Here is a 20,506-nt window from a genome sequence, read left to right on the forward strand (position 1 = left end):
ATATATCTTCTAAATTACTTTTGTGCCAACTATATTTTTCTGTGAAAAGGCGGTGAAAATTGAAATGTTTATATTTAAAATGCGACTCATTGATAAGTTTTTCGAACTGAATTGAACAGTAATCAGCCCCATCTTCTCGAACCCAGCCAAACAGTGCATGTCAGCAGACAAAAAAAAACTTACAACAAAGCTTTTTTTTAGAACATGAATATTTACTAACATAAATAAAACACTGTTTTATTAACAAAAGGCACACATTAAACGTTAAAACAAAGGAAAATGTATTTACAATATGCACACATTAGAAAAGTGCACCATTGGTCATTGTTAAACTATCATATTGTACAAGCAACAATTTGTTAGATGAAGCGCCGCAGGTATCAAACGCCGAATCCACATTCATGAAGCCGTTTTCAACCAATAATTCAGCAGAATCAACCATTTTTCAAATAGAAACAGTGTTACCAACTTCTTCATACTGAATGACAAAATAAGGAAAAGTCTGGTCGTCATTGAATATGACAAAAATCTGAGGCTCAAAGAAATTGTCCACACACGAGTCATAGAGGTCGCTAGTTGTTATGCCTGGATTAAGCGGGGGAGGCCTCCTCATTGTATGATTCCCAATTGTGTACCTTCCAGTCAGTACTTTAGCCAGAAACATGTAATGGGTGCCCTTGGAGGAGCGCCTGGAAAAGTTGTGGGAGTAACTCGCTTTTTTAGCAAAGTAACTGCCTTGTCCTAACATGGTGGCGTGTTTACCACACACGCGAGGATCAAAGTTGTGCTTGCAGATGCTGTCCACTGCGTCCTGGGATGTCCCATGGAACAAATGCCTTTCGTTCTGAGTCTTAACCAGTCCCGTCATTTTCCTAGACATGTATTCTTTTTTCCTAAGAATGGGAAACGAGAAATTAATTCACTCAGACATACAAGTGTTTTCACTTACTTACGTTAAAAGTAAACAGAAAAAATACAGAATTCTGGAAACAGCTGTTAATTCAAATCCATGAATATTATCGATTTTTTTCATAAAACTTCTGGATATGGAATTTCTAATAGACTCAAATTTTAAAAAGTCGGGAATATTATGGCCTGTTGTCTTTTGATAAGTAGAAGTTATAGACAACAGAATTTGACCAGAATAAGATCCACACAAAATATCGCGAGATAGCGGATTTAAATATGCCTTGTGAGTATGAGTTTAGAAGTAGTCTTAAGATGGTCTTAGTTGGTCAGCACAATGCTAATCACAGTTATTTTTCCCTTGTACTGGAGTAATTCATGTCTTACAGCAAGAGTATTAATTACATTTTTTCCAACAGCAAGATTCATAGTATAGCATTAAAGTTATTTCTACTGGCAAGGCGTTGAATAAATACTACATACCTACATAAATCAAGCTGCTGTGTTTTAGTGCGCCATATGTACAACGGAGATGGAACTTTGTTGAAACATATCTTTAATATTGGTATTGAATTTTTTGCAGTGACATTACTGCACCCTTTCTGTATCCATCATTAGAATGTAATTTAGGAGGAAGTGCCTTATTCAGACGAAGCTTCTGTAATGGTCGTTTTAAGTGACTACTTGACGGTTATAAAAGGGCTTCAATTGTGTGACATTCCAAAGGAATTTTATATTGTCTCTCGAAAAATAATGATTGCAAAATATTGTGCAGAGGTTGCAGACCAATCTTTGCGACGCTGCCTATATTCTACAGATTATTAATAGAGCTTTAATTTGAAAATTACTAGTAACTCCTTAGCGGTGCTTGTTTCAACAGGCTGTTAGACATTGTGTATCCACAAAACCACACTAACCTGTTAGGTAATTTTCCTTAAATTTTTTTTTTTTTTTCTTTTTTTTAAAGAAAAGCACTTCTTACAGTAATTAATAAAAAACCTTCAACGATAGTGGGTATCCCAATGCATAATTAAACTGCCCACTCTTGCCAATTGGTCCTTGTTCACAGTGCAGGCTCGACAACAGGGAACACAGCCGGTCTATCCACCCTCTGGGATAGCACTATTAAGTCAATTCAGAATTCAGTGTTAATGGCTGGAATAATGATCCTGTTGTAGTTGTACAATGTTGGTGTTAAAGGAGATATGGGTCTATGGAATTTAATCTTCCCAGATACCAGAATTTGACTAAGTATGCAGAGGTGAGACATAAGCATGTTACAAAGGTTCACTACAACCTTTACTAATTTCCTAGCAAAAAGAAGTCATGTTTAAGAGGGGCCATCCAGGATAAATGAAACACACCGTTCTCTTTACCCCTTCCAGCATCGTTATCAGTTATGAATCTTTCTTTGATGAAGCCTGCTTGAATTTTTAGGCCAATTTTTCTATCTAAAAAATGGACTGACTATTTCTGATATTCTATTAACGATTACAGGCTGTGCTAAAAAACACTGATGAAGGCCACAACCTTTACTGCTCAATGAGATGAGTTTTCCCTGTAACTGTTTACCTTATAAACAACCACATAAGTTGCACTCACTCACCTCTTATACTTCTCCCAAAGGAACAGGTTTTGCACTCGCAGAATTTTCAGAATGCGAAACTTGGTCTCTGGTATAGTCTTGTGGAACAGATTGTAAACTGTCCTGAAGCTCTTATCTTCCTTGGGAACAGGCACTTGAAGAAAATCCAGATGGGGATCTACCATCGGGATCCAGGTTTCAGGGTAAACATTTGGTGTTGTGATGGCAGTGGGTGCTACGGCTTGCAAAGGGGAGGCTTCCACAGTGGGCGGGGCGAGAGGCGGGAGTGCACCAAGGGTCCTATGTTGGGAAAAAGGAAATAACGAGAGATTTGAGACGTGTCCATAACCATAGGACAGTGCATCACAATGCATTATAACCACATGTCGGCAATGTTCTAAAATAAACCATGAGATTAGCAAATGTGAGTTTAACTTATTTACAATGTACATTTTTAGGTCTTGCTTCCTACATGTGGTTGTATGGCAGAATACTAAACACAAAAATACTGTGCCACAAAACTATCAACATGGAGATAGGACTAATTTACTGTGATCAAGACCAGTAGGTCGAAACGCGTCGGTGGTGAAGGATGGTGATTTAATCTTGACGGCAATAAAAAGAAATAACTTCCTCCTGGAATGCGGTGGTGAAGTTGCTTGCAACTGTTTGTTTTTGGATATATATATATATATATATATATATATATATATATATATATATATATATATATATACACATACACACACACACACACACAAATATAACCTAGTGGCGGTCGCCACTAGGTAGTTATAGTTAAAACCTAGTTTCTATAGAAAAAACATTTATTGTTTTGCTAATAACGTTTGCACCACTTGATGAATATTTAAGAAATTTTCAAAACTTATACTTTGATAAGTTTAGCTATTATCTTGAAAGTTTGGGGATGATCTGTCAAGTGGAGGCCAAGGAAAAGGCGGGGTGTCCCAAAATGGGTTTTCCCCATTCATTTTTGACATAGGACCCTTAGACACGCCTCTAGCCCGAACTGCTGAACAGAATTATACCAAATTTGCCACTAAAATAGATTCTGTTCAGCAGATCACACTTGTCATATTTTGGTATAATCTGTTCAGTAGTTTTTTTTGTAATTTAAGGACAAAAAATATAGATATATAGATAGATATAGATATCCAAGCGCCACAAAAAGAATCTGAATTGCTGGCACAACCTCACAGAAAAGTTGTGGCCGTCATTTTGTTTGTTGCATCGGCTTGGGGGGTGGGAAAAGAAAAGAGAAAAAACACATAAGGGGCTCAGGATACAGGTATCCTAACCCCATAGGACACAAAGAGGAGTCCCTTGCAGGAGGGTTGGCTGTCAGGCCTGGCCATAGGCCAAGCCCTCTGGCCAAACCCCGTCATGCACAGACTTTGACTGTGTGCAAAGCTGCTTATATTCACGTCTGTGCATGCTTAAAAAAACATAGAAATTCACTGAAAAAACAAAGGTTACAGGGAGATTATAGTTAGGTTCTGAATTTACTTGCATAAAACCTTAAAAATTCAGCAGTTATATTTATTTCAAGTAACTATAACTCGCGCATTAAGGTAACTATAATTTGCACCTTCACCATGCGCATCTAATTACTCCACATTTTGTATCACCGATGACACCTTCTATGGCAGCTTTGATATTATCACTGCAATATTTGCAATAAAATTATTGATCTGAAAACCCTGCATGGCGATGGTGCTAGTTATAATTAATTGAATTAACTATAACTGCTGAATATCTAATGTTTTATGCAAGTAAACTCACAACCTAACTATAACATCACTTCAAACTTTGTTTTTTGTTTACTGTATATATATATATATATATATATATATATATCATATCAACATTCCTTGAAGTGGAGTTTGGTGTAGTAACATCGATACTTAACTATAAATATAGTTGCCTTCAAAAAAATTATTTTCCTTATATTATGGGTAAGAAATATTTAAAACTCGATATTATATATACAACACAGTGCTGATATATATTTTCTCTTCAAACAAACATAACAGCAATGATTTTTGCTATTTAGGAAAAAACTGGATGTTAATTCCCACAAAACCCCACTATGTGGTGCAGACACAGGGGACTGTCACTAAAAATAGCATCAAGGAAGTAAAACATTTGGAAGCAGAGATAATTACTCCGCACCTTTTTCCACCTCTCCTTCTATCCTGCCGCCTTGCGGAAATTTTCCACTGCGAGCACATGGTTTCCGGGGATTATCTATAATTGTGCAGCGCGCGGGTGGGGTGATCCGGATGGGCAGAAGGGAGACCCGGCATCCTTTAAATATCCACATTACGCCAAGCCTGCCCTGCCGCAGTTCCTCCAATGCCACATAACATATAATTTGACAATAAAACACACAGAGCATATATCCAGGCTCAGGGGAGGCGGCGGACGGGCAGTCAAACTGCAAGAGCTGAGGCTCTCGAAGTCTTGCGTTTTGTGTGTTTTTTTTAACATGAGCTGAGGCTCTCGAAGTCTTGCGTTTTGTGTGTTTTTTTTAACACTGCGCCATTGTGTTTTCAGTCACGCGCAGCCCTTTCCGCGCCCGCGCGCTCCTGGAGCATTTCAAGTGTGCTGGGTCAGGCTAACACGTCCACAGCCTGTGGGCGCGTTGCTACGTCCCTGAAAATGGAAGAAGAAATAACTGACGCTGTGTGCAGGAGATTGTTTGGCTGAAGTGTACCCGGCAAATTATCGAAGGTCATTTGAAAATTGGACTCGGCGATTGAGCTTCATAAATATAAATTTAAAAAGCTTAAGAAAGAAAATCAGGCGCTCGACAAGTGCCGGCAGGGCCTTGGTGACGACTGTGCCAAAAAAAGCATGGGGTCTCTTAAGCGCCTTGAGACCCTCACAGGTGAGTAGTGCGCTTTACAAATTCCTGATTGATTGAATTATTGATTCAGGGGCATGGCCAAAGAAGAGTATAGGAATGCTTCACAAAAGGAATGACCTATGAAATTATGAGTGAGGCATAAAGCATGTGAATTAGAGTCAGAGTGCCACATTAACAGCACTTGGGTGCCTACTTTTGTGTTTTCTGTTAGTCCATCCAAATACGTTACACAACCACAAGCACATACACCAGGCCTATTCACTTCACCAATTCTTATAAGCTTTGATTTGTATTCAGTATCAGATGAATGTATAACAACTACTATTTTTCCCTTCACATCATTTTCCATTGCAATCTCGCAATCTCTGCTTTAACCCGCTGCACTCTTTTTCTACACACTTCTTACCTCTCTGAAATCCCTCCATCACCATCTCACAACTTCTTCTCCTTCCACTCAACTGCTGACTTTTCACTGCAAGTATTTCCTTTCATCTCTTCCACCTCAGTATCGACACACACATCCGCACTCACTCCATTCTCCTGTACTTTGGCCCCGCCAGTAGCTCGACATCTGCATACCTTCTTCACCTGCCTATAGACTCGTACTTATAATGGGCACATATGTGCCCATGGCTCTGTGTGCTGAGCAGAGAGGCCAATGATTGAATGGGCATGTAGTCTGGACATCTTTATGACACAGTGAAGGACTGGGTGAAAATCCGTTCACGCTGTGAACTCACCCAGACACCTAGAGGTGGCTCAGTCTGCAGTATGTGCTACGTAATATAAACAAGCACTAAGTCACTGACTTCATTACCTTAAGCGTTCTCACACACATTGCTGATACAGTTCTCATTGATGTAAGCTTTTATAGTTCCAACCTTAGTCATAGGCAGGTTAGTCAGCAAAGCACAACACAAAACCACTCAGGACTGTGCTAAGAACCGTACCACAATCTTAGGGCCAAGGCGGCAATCTCCACCTGCCTTGCAATAGTGTTTCCCCAATGGGTAGAACAAAATAAGCTGCCACTCACCCCAAGGCAAGATCACTTGTCGGTTAATTCCTGACAAGGTAACTGCATCCACGCAGTGCTACTACACTTGTGCAAGAGTACTGCTTTGGATACAGCTGCAGTGTGACTACACTCGTGCAAGAGTACTGCTTTGGATACAGCTGCAGTGTGACTGCAGTGTGACTACACTCGTGCAAGTGTGCTGCTTTGGATACAGCTGCAGTGCGACTGCACTCGTGCAAGTGTGCTGCTTTGGATACAGCTGCAGTGCGGCTGCACTTGTGCAAGTGTGCTGCTTTGGATACAGCTGCAGTGCGGCTGCACTCGTGCAAGTGTGCTGCTTTGGATACAGCTGTGTGCTGCTATGGATATAGCTGGAGTGCAACTACACTTGTGCTAGTCCAACTCACAGAAGTGTGGTGCTTTGGATACAGCTGCATTGCTGCTGCACTCATGCAAGGGTGCTGCTTTGGCTACAGCTGAAGTGCGGCTACACTTGTGTAAGTGTGCTGTTTTGGATGCACCTGCAGTGCTGCTGCACTCATGCAAGTGTGCTGCTTTGAATACAGCAACAGTGCTGCAACACTCGTGCAAGTGTAGTGCACTGGATACAGCTGCAGTGTGCAAGTGTGCTGCTTAAGAACCGGATAAGCATAAAAGGCTACCACTTTGAAGCATTTTAGGCCATTATATAATAATTTAATCCAGTATCAATTATTTACTCACTAGTGTGCTTAGTTCAGACTGATGACAGTCTCAGGACATAATTAAACAGCATGCGGCATTAATCAGATTACACATTCCAATTCGCCTGAGTAAGCCACAGCAGGTCTCTTGGGAAGGGCAGTCGCGCTGTTGGGGCGCGGCGTGGGGAGGACGGTTCGAAGGTGGGCAGATGGAGGGAGGTTCGCGACGGTCATTGTTTACAGTCGGCATCACTGCAGGTAGGGGCTCGGGGAGGGTGCACAGTCAGTGTTGCTCGAGGGGAGGGGTCTGGCCAGGATGCAGAGTGGGCGTCATTACATTTGTGGGACCTGGTTAGGATTCAAATTGACTGGTCCTGATATGAGTCTACATGGAGGATCATCATGACTTAAAGGTAGGTCAGGGCTGAAAGAAACATTTAAGACACATTATCAGTAAACCCACTGCTAGAGGACTGCTGCGGCAGCAATGGTGCTGCTACGCGAGCAGCTCTGATTCGGGATTATGACAATATGTAACATGGCAGACTGGTGGCAGCCAGATTGTGTCAGCACTTGGCCGGTCACACTTCTCATTTTTCAGTCCAGGGCTACCGCTGTGGCACATATGAAGGGCAGCCATCTCCAAAATCTAGGCAGAGAAATTAAGACTCAAAATAGATGCAAATGCAAAGTCTCATACATTGAATGGTTTGGTCACTGATTGTTAATCTTGTATGTTCAAAATGCCGGACCCACTAGACGCGCTGTGTTCCCTCCATGAAGACCGCGTTCAGAGGCTCATGGACTACGTAATGAGGATGTAGTCAGATGCCTCCATGATCTACATGGTGGCAGTTGAACTATGCGTTGATCTGTAGGCCACAAGCATGAATCCCAAAAAGGCTGACTCAACCTTCCAGGCTACAAGTGTTAACAATTTGTGTATCATTTAACTTGGTAATGATACCCAAAGTTATTTTCACCATTTACAAATCGCAGAAGAGTGGCATGAAGCAATGTATTAAAAACAAGCTATTTTTAGTTCCACAATTCTAAACTGAGTCAGAGGCTGAAACCTGGTAACTCCAACCCATTGGCCAAAATGTAAAAAGAACATATTTAGAAGTACCACTAAAATGTCAAATAATATGACTTCCTGATGTTACCATGGTGAATACAGACAACTAGGCATTTGTCTGTTTTTCTGAGCCCACATAACCATTGCTTACAGCAAGCACAAAAAAACAGTGTGACACGGCCAATGGCAAATCTACCCATGCTTTGTGTACATCGTTCACATTCTTTATAGAAAAAAGGGCCAAATTATTTTTTTCACGCAACACATCATATCTAGTAAGATTGGCCTGCTGCTACGGTCATCCTCTGGATCGGAGCTCCAATAAGGCTCCCATCTTCGAGGCACAGACTCGCCTCACGGTGCAGAGGCCAGTGTGGTCCATCGTCCATGGAACCATACCTTGCCAGCATAAAATCCAATGCCCGTTGTGCACTTCAGCACTGATGCAATGCACAGGGTTTCTTTGTTTTTTTAATAGAAATGTACACAGTTCCCCTTGTTCACACTTGCATTAAAGATGCGTTATATTCCGAAGCAAAGCCTGGTCCGGTCATCTTAGTAGAGCGCATGATTAGTACTTGTAATCGAGCGGGGAAGAAATTCAATGAAAAATGTGTGGAAGGAGTCCCAAGGCAAGCCTAAAAAGACACTAGCTGGTAGGAACCATAATTCCTGTACATATTTATTATCATCCCCATAATATAATTTACAATGTAGCAAACAAAAACACCACTGAAAGTGTATTTCCGCAGTGCTCGCTTTCCCAGGCCCCCTTCCACACTTCGCGGGTACTCCGCGGTCAGGCCCGGGAGCCCCTTGTGAACTCGCTTTTGATTGGCCCAGCATGCCGGCCTGCCAATCACACTAATGACTTCCACCCTTCTTCCTAGGGGGACAATGTGTTCCTAACTACTGGACTCCCACAATAACGCTTCCAGCTGCGCCGTGGGATCACAGAAATGGCATTCTTATTGGTTCTAATCAGAAAGGCCTCAAAAGCTGCACGTCGCTCACGCGGCCTTTGATGAGCCAGCAGGCCGAGGCCTGACCCGGATCACGGCGAAACCTGGAGAGGCTGCTTTCAGATGGTTCACGGTAACGAAGGAAATGTTTTTGAACTTTCCCTTCATGGTTAATTGGAAACTTCTGGCTGGCATGAAACATCAACGAAAACTTCAAGAGCCCACCAGCTCGATGAAAGGGGAATGGAGGGTCTACTTCTGAAACATCCCGTGCTTAATTTGTAAAAGATAAGTGCCGGTGCCCAAGGCTTTGCTTGCACGCGTGCGGCTACATAGTCTTGATTCTACCTAGTGCCTCGTTAATCCACCAACATATACTCCCTGTGCCCTCAGGCAGGCTCTTGCAGGCTCTTTTTCATCCCTTCATTCTCTGTTTTCGTTCTTAGCGTCTCCCTCTTCCTCCTTGCGTGTTTTCACTGTCTTGCTCTGGGTCAAAGTCTGATGGCAAAATGAGTGCGTGGGGGGCCCACCTGCTCAAATGAAGCAGAGGAAATATCATTCTTTCACGCTTTGGCTGCCACCCGGGATCAGGGCATTGGTTACTTTTCACTTACAATCCGGTGTCTCATTGCTGGAGCCCGTTTCCAAATTTAATAATTCAAGCGATGTTACGCTCTGCTGATTCCAGAACATGATCTTCAGTGTCCAACAGATGTGCATGGGGAGGATTGATGGGTCTGAGGGTTTATTCCGTCATGAAGATATTGCTGCCTTCCCGCATTTCGCCTGCGAAGCCTACAGAGCGTGCCAGGCTCTCCAGGCAAATAGGATGTGTCTTCTTGCACTGGCATCCTCTTGCCTCCCACCCTTCACTATCCCCCCCTCGGGGAAATGAGCTGGAGGGTGACAAAAGTTGAAGAACACGCAGTCCTTCTTCTGCCTGGCATCGAGCTTTTAAAACCATCAAATTAGTGAACTATGACCACGGCCACTAGAAATATGTGATTTTGCAGCCGTGGTATTTTCCTTATAATTATGAATTTGCCACATAGTACACAATCATTTTCATGTGGTATGTTCCTCATAATTATGGATTTGCACATAATACACAATCTTTTGCATAATCTTCAAATTTCGCAAAATAAAAGCTTCTACATTAAAACTTACTCAAAACGCAGCATCACATGTTGCCAAGCAGTGCATGGCTCTTCGTAATCGTTCACTGGTCAGCTTTCGATTTGTTATTGCTGTTTTTTCGGTGTTAAACTAGTACTATTGAAATGTGTGCTGTTTTATGCTGCATAATTGGTCTTCAGCTGCCACATAAGTCCCAGACTAAGACTCAATCTTAACTTGCTATCCTTCTGGAAAGAGTTAAAGAATTGCATCTGTTCAGTTTGCACACCCCCCCCCCCACCCACTCCTGAGCACCTTCATCAAGGTGGCTTCTTGTACATTATTTCTGTTTTATGTGGAGTGCTCTGGTGCCCTTGTGGCTAGGCCTGTAGTTTATGAAAGCCGTAAATAAATAAGAAGAGGCTGCAAGAGCAGAAATGCACCTCAAAGGGATTAAGAGGAAGCACATTTTGGAGCAGCACTAATCCCTAAAAGCTCATCAGTTTGTGATTAAGGCAGGGCTGTTCTCCTTGGCATCACGGAGCTGATCAATCCCACAGCTGTGCAAAAGCACTCCGCATTAACTTGCACGCAAACCTCTAGCTGCCAGTGCCCCGCCTTCACACAAATGGACAGACCGCAGGAGGAAAAAATTAAAGGAGGGAAAAGAGATGACCCACCAAGCCAGAACGTTCATCAAGAAACAAATAAACCTCAATCTCACCTTTAACCCTTCCCTGTGCTCACTTAAAACGTTAGTTCGAGTTTTTATGCTCCGAGGTACAAAATGGCTGCTACTTCTTGCCACTGGCCTCCACTGATGCTTTTCTTGGTTAGTCAAAGTGGCATGCTGGTAAGACGCGAGGTCGTGAGATAGAGGTGAACGTTCTACTACTAGGCTGAGACAGCCTTGGATGGCCGAACTTAGGCCACCATCTTTTAAGTTACAGATCTGCTCCACAATGGAGTCCCAAAGAGAAAAAAAAGTTGATGAATGTTTTTATATACTTAAGCTTCAAAATAAAGGATGACCAAATTTTGCTTACTTCTTGACCATGTGGTTACTGCGTTAATGTTTGGTGACTCAAATAATTTCCACCAAGTAATGAACTAGTTCATAGACGTTGCCAAAGCCAACTCTCAGGCAGCCATTAGTTACGTCACGGCACAGGTGCCTACTTACTGTAAATGGGGTGTCAGCGTTACGGAAGAGCGGAAGAGGGGCCTCCTCTTAATCTCTCGTCGGAAGCAGGCGTTCTGCTGGAAGCCGTCCTTGATGTTCAGGAGGTACTGGTTGTGCCACGTCACAAAGCGGACCTCGTTCAACCCCCGGCAATTGGCCTCCTCGATCAGTCTCACAACGGGCTGTTTTGGATACAACGAATGTAGAGATTAAATCATGACGTAATAAGGAAATGTTTCACCAACAAGATAAAGGCCCTGGTAAAAGCACCACTAAAATAAGTAAGTCCTTTGTGCTGTTTATCACATAGAAGGCACTGACTTAGTTTACTAATGCTCTTGCCCTTGTAGTTTGTTAATGATGTTGTTGGATGTGGTGTGATAATGGTGTGGTTGGCTGTGGTTTATTAATGGTGTTGTTAGTTGTGTTTTTTAATGGTGTTTGTTGTGGTTTTCTAATGCTGTTGTTGGTTGCGGTTTATTAATGGTGCCGTTGGTTGAATGTTTGGGGACTAAATTAATTAAGTTCTAATGTCAGTGGGTAGCTTACATCCGTGGTATTCACAGGTAGTCTGCCCAGAAATACAGTATAACACAAAAACACACTGGAAGGAACCGCCTGCTCCTGTCACAGTTTTTTCTCTCTATTTTTTGGGCCACATCAGAACTATCACGGAAAACTTACAATAATTCAAACAATTGGAGTTAGACAAAGTGTAGCAGAGTCTTGAATAAATGTTACAGATTAATATGTGCTCCTTTCACTGTTTTGTCAAATGCATGTTTCGTCAACTTCAGAATATGTTGGTTTTATAAGCATGATTTGTGTTCCCTCTTTGGAGTTACATTTAAGAAAGCATTAAAAAAACTACACGTTCAGTTCTCTGGTTTTGACACATCAATCACACAAAGGCACAGCTAGTACCTAGAATGCATGACTTCGCAGTCAGTGCTCCAGGAAAGAAAACATTGATGCTTTGCTCCTATCTAGCCAAGTACTGGAATTAGTACCACAGTACTCATATACATACTCTTACATTTCTTTGTGCATTGCCTGAAAAGTCCAAATCACTTAGGGCCTGATTCAGATCTCGGTGGAGGAGTTACTCCGTTGCAATGGCAACGGATATCCCGTTGGCCAAAATCTAAATCACAGTATTTTCTATAATATTTCGATTTCGGCAGATGGGATTTCCGTCACCGCTGTGATGGAGTAACTCATCCGCCAAGATCTACATAGGCCCTTAGTAAGTGAAAAAAGGGCACACACCTTTTTATTTCTACTAATTGTTTAGGAATATTCACTCAATATTCCTACTGTATTCCTACTTAAGAAGTTTTGGGAACAATTCAGAAAGGCATGTAAGAGTACATAAAACAGCACTGAGTGAGGACTACTTTATGTACTCCAAAATGATTTGTGAATAGTCCCAAATGTCACCTATAGGTGGGCTCTGGCAGTTCATGTTTTAAAGTATTCCTCTGAATCTAGATCCATCCCAATGTCTCCAGTTCGCATGAGGTGAAAAACTTCGCAAGATTATAACTATTTTCCTTACTTTTTATGGAAGGGAGAGTTTATCTGCAGTGTGAGCTACATGAAGCCCTCACTGAGAATTTTTTTCCAAAACAGAGACAAATTTAAAGCCATAGTCATATAAATAAAAAAGGAATGAAGAGTCCAACTAGTACAATTTTTATCCAATCAAATAGCTTGTAGACTGTGCAGGTGGGCAGGAGACATATGGTGCGAACAATAATAGCCATTGTTAAGTTTCTTATCAACCGTCTCAGGCATATGGCATATGGTAGTTGTGTCACATGGCAATCAACTATCTAGGGCAGAGTTTGCTGAATCCCTACAGCCTCACAGGACCGTAGGGAGAGCTCAGTGGTAGAGGCAGTGTATTGCATATTCAATGTGAAAACTTCCATGTCCTAAGACAAAACAGAAAAAATGGCAATCAGGAGTGGCCTAGTGGCTCTTATCTGCTGCAAAGTTCTAAATATTAGATTCTATTTGTTTGAACGGATTGGGAAAACCTGGGACTCCCAATACCTCCAAGAACATATTTTTGCTGTCTTCCACAGTAAAACAGTCCATGTTTTTGGAAAAGTTGTAAAAGATAAAATCTGTCATGTTGTCTTCTGCAGTTTTTGAAATAATGAAAGTAAAAACATATTCTTTGCTGCCGAAATTGGGACATTCTTTAATAAAAGATTTTGTTTTATGTATATCTGGACATGTATGGATGTGTTACGGAATTTAGAAGCATATTTACAAATTCCGGACTTTTTTTAGAGAAGTGCCTACAATTTGGTCTTGCAGAATTCATATTGACTAATGTGAAGCAAGAATGTAGATTTGTTGGTGGCATACACATCTGTAAGATGTAGAATTCCACAAAAGCACAACTCCTGAGAAAGCATGCACATGTTTTTAGCCATAATCCACAACTGTGGTGTTTTGCCTCCCAGTATGCAGAATACGCATTGAAGTATTAACAATAAATAACGAACTGGCGTACCTCTGAATATTCTCTCCAACCAAAGTGGTCCCTGCAGAAGTACTTCCAAACAGTGTGGTAAGGGGTGCTGGCACTGGAAGGGGTTGCCAGCCGCCGGATTTGGTCGAACTCATCAGAATTGTAGATGGTCATAAAATTCAGGTCTGCCGAAAGGTCATGTCCCCTGAAAGGAAAGACAAAACAAGAAAAATGCTCTGTTAATGTGTTGTTACATTGAAGGCCAAGGTGAAAATGAAACAGTGGCTACCCTTTGCTTACTTGCATCATTTGATAGAAGGGAGACTGAAATTCAAAATACTAAGAGGATGCTGGAAGGTTTCCTACTGCAATGTATTCAAATTATTTGAAGGTGAGGGAAAGTGTGGGCTGGGAATACTGAAGCCAGAATATCGATGGGTCACAAAACTGCGACCAAAATACCGACGGACAGAACAGGTGAGTTTTTATAGATGTTCTATACCTAACTCCCCCTATACGAACTTGGTGATGTATATCTTCAAGGTACACAGATGTGTAGCTAAGAATAGTAGATTCATACCACACTCTGTGCGCTTAACCTCTTTGATGTTTTGTCCCTCGATATTCTGACCGACCGAGACTTTTGCTTCAATATTCCCACACACAGTCGTGAGGGAACGTTGAATTTTAAATAATGAGGGAGTGTGGTCAAACAAAGTTTCAATTTGCTGGTAGTTTGATGGTGCCTGCGATCTTGTGAGGGAGTTTTTGCCTGGCGTTTTATTAAAAGAGATCCAGCGCACCAATAACACATGCAATTTAAGACTTGAAAAGTTAAAAAACAATAACATCGATCCAAAAACACTGCGAGTGTTTTTCTGAGGTACATTTTCACTCAAAATGAGCTTGAATTAACAAGAAATGTTCTAAATTATGACTTCCAAGTTGAGCTGCATTTGGGAGTAAGAGGAGTGGAGGGGAAGAATATTTGCTGAAACAGCTTAATAAGTTGAAATGTCACTGCTGTAACAAAGCAGAGATGGGCAGGTCATGAGTTTGCACCCCACTTGCCTTCTCAGGTTCCCATCGTACTGAAGTTAATAGGTTAATTGAGTTCCATGAAAGAGTAATAGTAATAATCCTTACAGCACTTCGAAATGGCAGAAGTGTGGTCTGAAGCTCTATATAAAAAAATGAATTACTACAGCTTCATTAACATACAAACAAGTAACAAAGGGCACGGCTGACAGAACAAGCAATAGAAAGGGCAAATTGATAAAGCATCTTCCCAAGGCAAGGGAGCAAGAGGTGTCAATGGTGGGTGGTAGGGCCCCTTTGTGATGATACGCAGAAGAATGCAAGTAAGAAGCACTCCTTCGTATATCTCACATATCTATGGGAAAAGGGAATAAAATATGACACTGTTTTTCAAGATCAATATTTTACAGAAATATTTTCATTGAAACCTGACATAAAAACTGTAACCATGTACACATGTAGGAAAATACCAGAATATTCAAACAATGCATGCACTGCAAATAGGAACTATTCAGTTCAGATGGCTCTCTCTGACTCTTTCAACTGTCAGGGCTACACATCACAAGTCACTATTTTAGCCGAAGTCGGTGTTATACAACAAAGTGCAGCGATAAGATGGTACGGAACAGACCATGTATTTTACACACACATTCTTCTTGGAGACATCTTGGCTTTTATTGTTACCCAGCACAATGATACTTATTGCATTGGCCTTGAAAAGATGAAAGGCTTAGCATTCACTCTCCTGTGATTAGAACCTGTGTCCATGAGGTCAAAAACAGATGTCTGGAACAGATGCATTGATTCCCTGGACCTCAAGACTAGTAGGTGGGGGCTTGGGAAGGGATAATTGCTTTGTAGGATCCTTAAAAAACCATGCCCTTGCTCATTCCCAGTCCCAAAACCATCGGGCTCAACTTTTGTGAACCTAAAGGATGCGCTTGTTGCCCTTGGGTGTCCAATGTCTGATCCAGGAGGTCCAGATTCATGCCATATTTTCAGGATTTCAACACAAGATAATTACATCTAAAGAATCAGGCTCATTTAGACAATGATTATCCTGAAAATCTGTCATGGATCCAAGCTGCCTTTCGAACCAACACTGACAATGGTGTGTGTCAAAAGGGGATTTTTTTTTTTTTAAATGGATCCAGAATCAGTGGGCAAGTGGAAAACTTCCAAAATGTGCCCCTTTATGCCATAGGCTTTTCAGTCATTCACTTGAAACTTAGTCCATCAAGTCTTGGCTGAGTGCAGTGGTGTATTCATCTCTCACATAAAACCCTGGCTGCTTGGATGTATCCTTCCACCTCCATTTAAGTGCTTGGTTTGAACTGCATGGGGTGCTACTTTACAAACAAGAGGCTTCTCTGCTCGCTCCATCTTGCTCTGGTTGCTGTCAACTTATGTTGGCACATTAAAGCCAGATCTATAAGCTTTGCCAGTGCTCGTTTGCATTTACTCTGTGATCGACCCACTCAGTAACGCAACTGCAGGTGCGGTAGGTCATTTTATCCCTAGTTCGAGGACATGTTGACTTGCATTACCCACGAGAAGCTCACCAAAGCAGGCAACATGTTCATATCCCTCCGCTCAATATTCCCAATCAAGCTACCCAGCAGATGCAAAAATGAACAATTCCTCCTGATGATCAGAGGATATTTTCGGGGAAGGAGTGTCAAGGATCAAGATGTGGCCTCGTCATTAGTCACCTGCCGCTCCTCTGCTGGAGAGGCGATTTATCACATCACGAATCTGCATTCGCAGAAAGGGGTAAAAAACTGGCAGAATATGAAAGGAAAACTGATTTTACCATTCTGAGCTTTACAGCTCACAATGTTTTATAGTCTTTACCTGAACATTTACCGCTGTCAAATTAGCACCCTCAGGTGCAGCCTTTCACTGAAGCACTTTCAAACAATATGGAGGCCTGACGATTGAAACGGAGGTGGCGTTGGTGAAAAGATGAAATGAACGTGCACAAAGAAGACGAAATAGATAATGCAATCACTGTTCACATTTTTTCAAATACACAAAGTTCCTAGACACCTTTTACAACTGGGTGTCATAACTAAATGTCAAGTTATCAAAGACAGGTGCTTTGTTGGCAGTTTTAAGGCACATGACTCAACTATTTGTCCCTTCTAACCTTGGAGCATCCTTTGAGTCTTTTATTTTTTATTTCAAGTGACAGATTAGGACTGCTTACCACTTAAAAGAGCATTGGCAAAGCCAATAAATCTCGCCATTTGGCTTTGCCAAAGCAGACCAACTGGATTTAGGTAAGCAGGCAAAAATAAAAAAATAAAATGTATTGCTGATGCTCAAATGCATTGGCAAAAAGGCAGGAAAGATGAAGTGTAATGATGTGTACACATTTGTCATCAAGGCAGCATACGTAGGCATCATGAAGCCACAGCTTAGCTTCAATGAAGTATACGCATGCATTCATCACCACGCATGCATGCACAGTCGCCTTGACACAACGGCTGTTTTGTCTGTTTTTTATTTATTTACCATCCCAAGAGGGCTGATGCCAATGTTGGAGCTATAAATAAAATAAAAATGAAATGTACATGAAAGCAAGATTTTAGCAAGCATTTGCAATGTAATGGGTCTTGCATTTGCTCGAGTTAGTGCTATTAGCCTTGTAAATTCCTAACTGGACTTTTCTTGCCACACAAACTGAAAATAAAAAGTAAAACAGTTGACATAAGCAAGCAGAGTCAAAGCAACACAGCCGCTATGAGCGTGAGCGCGAAGGTGAGACACAAAAAGGAAAAAGAAGTTCGCTTGTAGTCAAAGTTATCGGCAAAAGTGCAATTATCCATGTTACAGGGTTCATGGCCAAGGTGGGAGCAAAAGCGCCTCAAGGAGGAACAAGGGTAAAGCATTTACCAATGATAACAAGGATTTTTTTAAAGGCAAGCCCATGAACAAGTGATAGTGATGGGCGTGGTTAAACGCCCAGATACATACCAACACGTCGGAAAAGGAGCGCTTGCGCGCTGCTATGCTCTGCCTAGAAAGGAGTTACTGAGCAGTCAATTCCACCTGTCAGCCCTTTCATAAAAAGAAAACAAATATTCTATGGGAAGGATCAGGGGAACAACATTAGAGCGTGCAGGGGTTTAGGAGTTAGTACATGCTACTGTGTGGTGAAGAAATGGTAAACAGGGTGGGGGCGGGGGCAGTAGATGAGCTGGGCAGGTTACATCAATAAAAAATGTCAGAGAAGCTAAGTGGGGAACGAGGGGGAAACAACTGACGAATTTTCAACATCTATAGCGTAGTGGGGTATTTGTATGGGAAGGGTAGAGAATTCGAAAACATTTGCACTTCCATGGTGTGCTAAGGGTCAAAGACAAAAGGAATTTCCTGAATGTGACTTGTTGCAAGATACAAATAATCAAATCAGAAGGATTGTAAAACGTTGTGCACACTGTACACAATCAGTCACCAAAAACAGAGAACAAGAAGCTGTCTGGAGGCGAGAACTAAAAATATCTCTTTAAGTGAAAGTTACTTAGTCTGCTGTTTCAAACTAGTATTAAAATATCTGACTCAGGCAAAAGTGCGTTTGTGCTCTCATTTCAGCATCCTTTCTCTATTGAGGGCAAAATCAGGGTGATCTGACTGTAGTAAAGGGGGTCGTTTCACCATTATTACCAATATGTTCCATGTTCATTCTGGGCGCTTCTTGGCAGAATCCCACAAATTACACTTTCCCAACTCCCCTACCACCTCCTGATTGAACATATCACCTTAGTGAAAGAATGCTTAAACTGTTTTGAACACTCCTTGTTTTGGCCAATCCATTAGTCAATAGCTGCAAAGCATGCTGCACAAAACACTGCTTGTTTGCCCCCATCTAGGTAGGCCAGGTATAAAAAGCACAAAAGGCATCTTGACTGTGTTCCTCTCTAAGCAGACAGTGGCAGAATAGTGGGGTCCCATGGGTGTGTGTGTCCTTATATCTGCAAGAAGAAACTCCCTTGCAGTGAGGAATTGAGGTTATGTGGCTTGGTATACTGTGAGTCCACTACAACCTGCGACTGGCTGCTAACTGCAAATTGTGGAATATCTACACTCGCACCGTGCTCTGACCCTAAAGGCATAGATATTCACCCAATGTCAACCATGCAATCACACAATGGCAACACAAATGTTCATTACCCTGAACAACGTGACTCTTTTCTGGATTCACCTGCTGTGCATTATTTCACTATCTAGTGGATGGGTCTGGAATACTTTTCTTAATCCTCTTTTTCTCCCTTTTTAGGATCGAGCCTGCGAGTGAATGCGTTTATGCATGCTTCTCATATTCAAGACACTGTAGTGCTCAATAAAGGACTTGGAGCCCGCCTGCTGCTCACCATTTGTTGGTTTGCATAGCACTCTTCTTTACAGCCTCATGATTCGTCAAGGCATGTCTGGCATCATTTCCGTTCCTCTGAGTGGAGCAGGGATCAAGCACTAATTGATTTCTACTTAATTAGTGCCCATCCGCTGCTCTCGAAATGATCGAGTTATTATTTTGTTCTAACTTCCAGTGTCCCACAAACAGAAGGCTTGTGACTGGCAAAAACGTGCCCCATAGGAGAAACAAAATTGCAAAGTTTTTTGTAAAGCTAACTTTATTATATTTTGTTGAGTCGTCTTTTCCCAGTTTCCACTCAGCCTTTTTTTGTTTTTGCTTGTTTCTTTTGCTGTTGGGACCAGTCTATTTCCAATTGGTGGTAAGCCTGCCCCTCTGTGACATCAGATGTGAGTCCTGGAAGTATATGTTTGCATTGCGTGCCTTTCCTGCAAGGGGCACAGTTCGATCAGTAAGATTAGTAGGGGAACGGGTGGTGGGCTTCATATTCCTTCTTAATTACGCTGACATATAATGCTAAAATACATTATACAACAACCATAATGCTTGAGAAGGGCATAAGTGGCAGAGTAAAGGGAAAAGAATGCGGATTTGTAGGGGTAATAATTGATAAAAAGCACATTATTTTGTGGAATAACAAACATGTTTTAAGTCTTTCCAACAGAGAGAAGGGGAGTGTGTGTGGGTGTGTTTTTTCTGTATGTGCAAAAATTCTTGGTGAAAACTGACAGACACCTCACCATACCTGGCTAAAAGCACCTGTGCCCATTTATTTAGCCCAAAATATATTTATTAGGGTGGTGTACCACCCCAATATCCTCCCGCCCGAGAAGCTACACCCCCACTGTTCTAATTTTCTTTGCAACCAGATGTATCTTAGTTACAGTAGTTTGTAAGGTGCCTCGCTGCCCTCGTGGCTAGTCTGAGCCACAGAAATACCAAAAGAGCATCTGAAAATCAGTGCCATATATAACCTAGTGGCGATCTCCACTAGATAGTTATAGTTACAACCATGTTTCAATGGAAAAATTGTTTTTTCACTTGCCTATATATTTGGCACCATTTAATGAATTGTCACAAAATGTTCCACAAAAATGAATCAAGAAACAAAAAGGGGGGACTGGGAGGTTAGTGGTCCAGTGCAGAGTCTCCCAATCAAAGTTCCAAGAAAATAAAGGAACACT

At 41.7% G+C, this 20,506-nt stretch overlaps 1 protein-coding gene across 2 annotated transcripts in view; it reads right to left on the reverse strand.

Moving 5' to 3' along the window:
• Positions 1 to 257: 257 nt before the first annotated feature.
• TIPARP (TCDD inducible poly(ADP-ribose) polymerase) overlaps positions 258 to 20,506 on the reverse strand; it is a 75,494-nt gene continuing 55,245 nt past the window's right edge. For both annotated transcript variants that reach the window (XM_069213292.1, XM_069213293.1), the window contains exons 3-6: positions 13,949 to 14,111; positions 11,422 to 11,603; positions 2,513 to 2,791; positions 258 to 893 (exon numbers count right to left, since the gene is read on the reverse strand). In XM_069213292.1, the coding sequence (XP_069069393.1) occupies positions 446 to 893; positions 2,513 to 2,791; positions 11,422 to 11,603; positions 13,949 to 14,111 (1,072 nt within the window). In that variant the 3' untranslated portion in view covers positions 258 to 445. The remainder of the gene's footprint in view (positions 894 to 2,512; positions 2,792 to 11,421; positions 11,604 to 13,948; positions 14,112 to 20,506) is intronic.

Source organism: Pleurodeles waltl, chromosome 11, assembly GCF_031143425.1.
Source record: "Pleurodeles waltl isolate 20211129_DDA chromosome 11, aPleWal1.hap1.20221129, whole genome shotgun sequence".
In the NCBI taxonomy this organism is placed as follows: Eukaryota; Metazoa; Chordata; class Amphibia; order Caudata; family Salamandridae; genus Pleurodeles; species Pleurodeles waltl.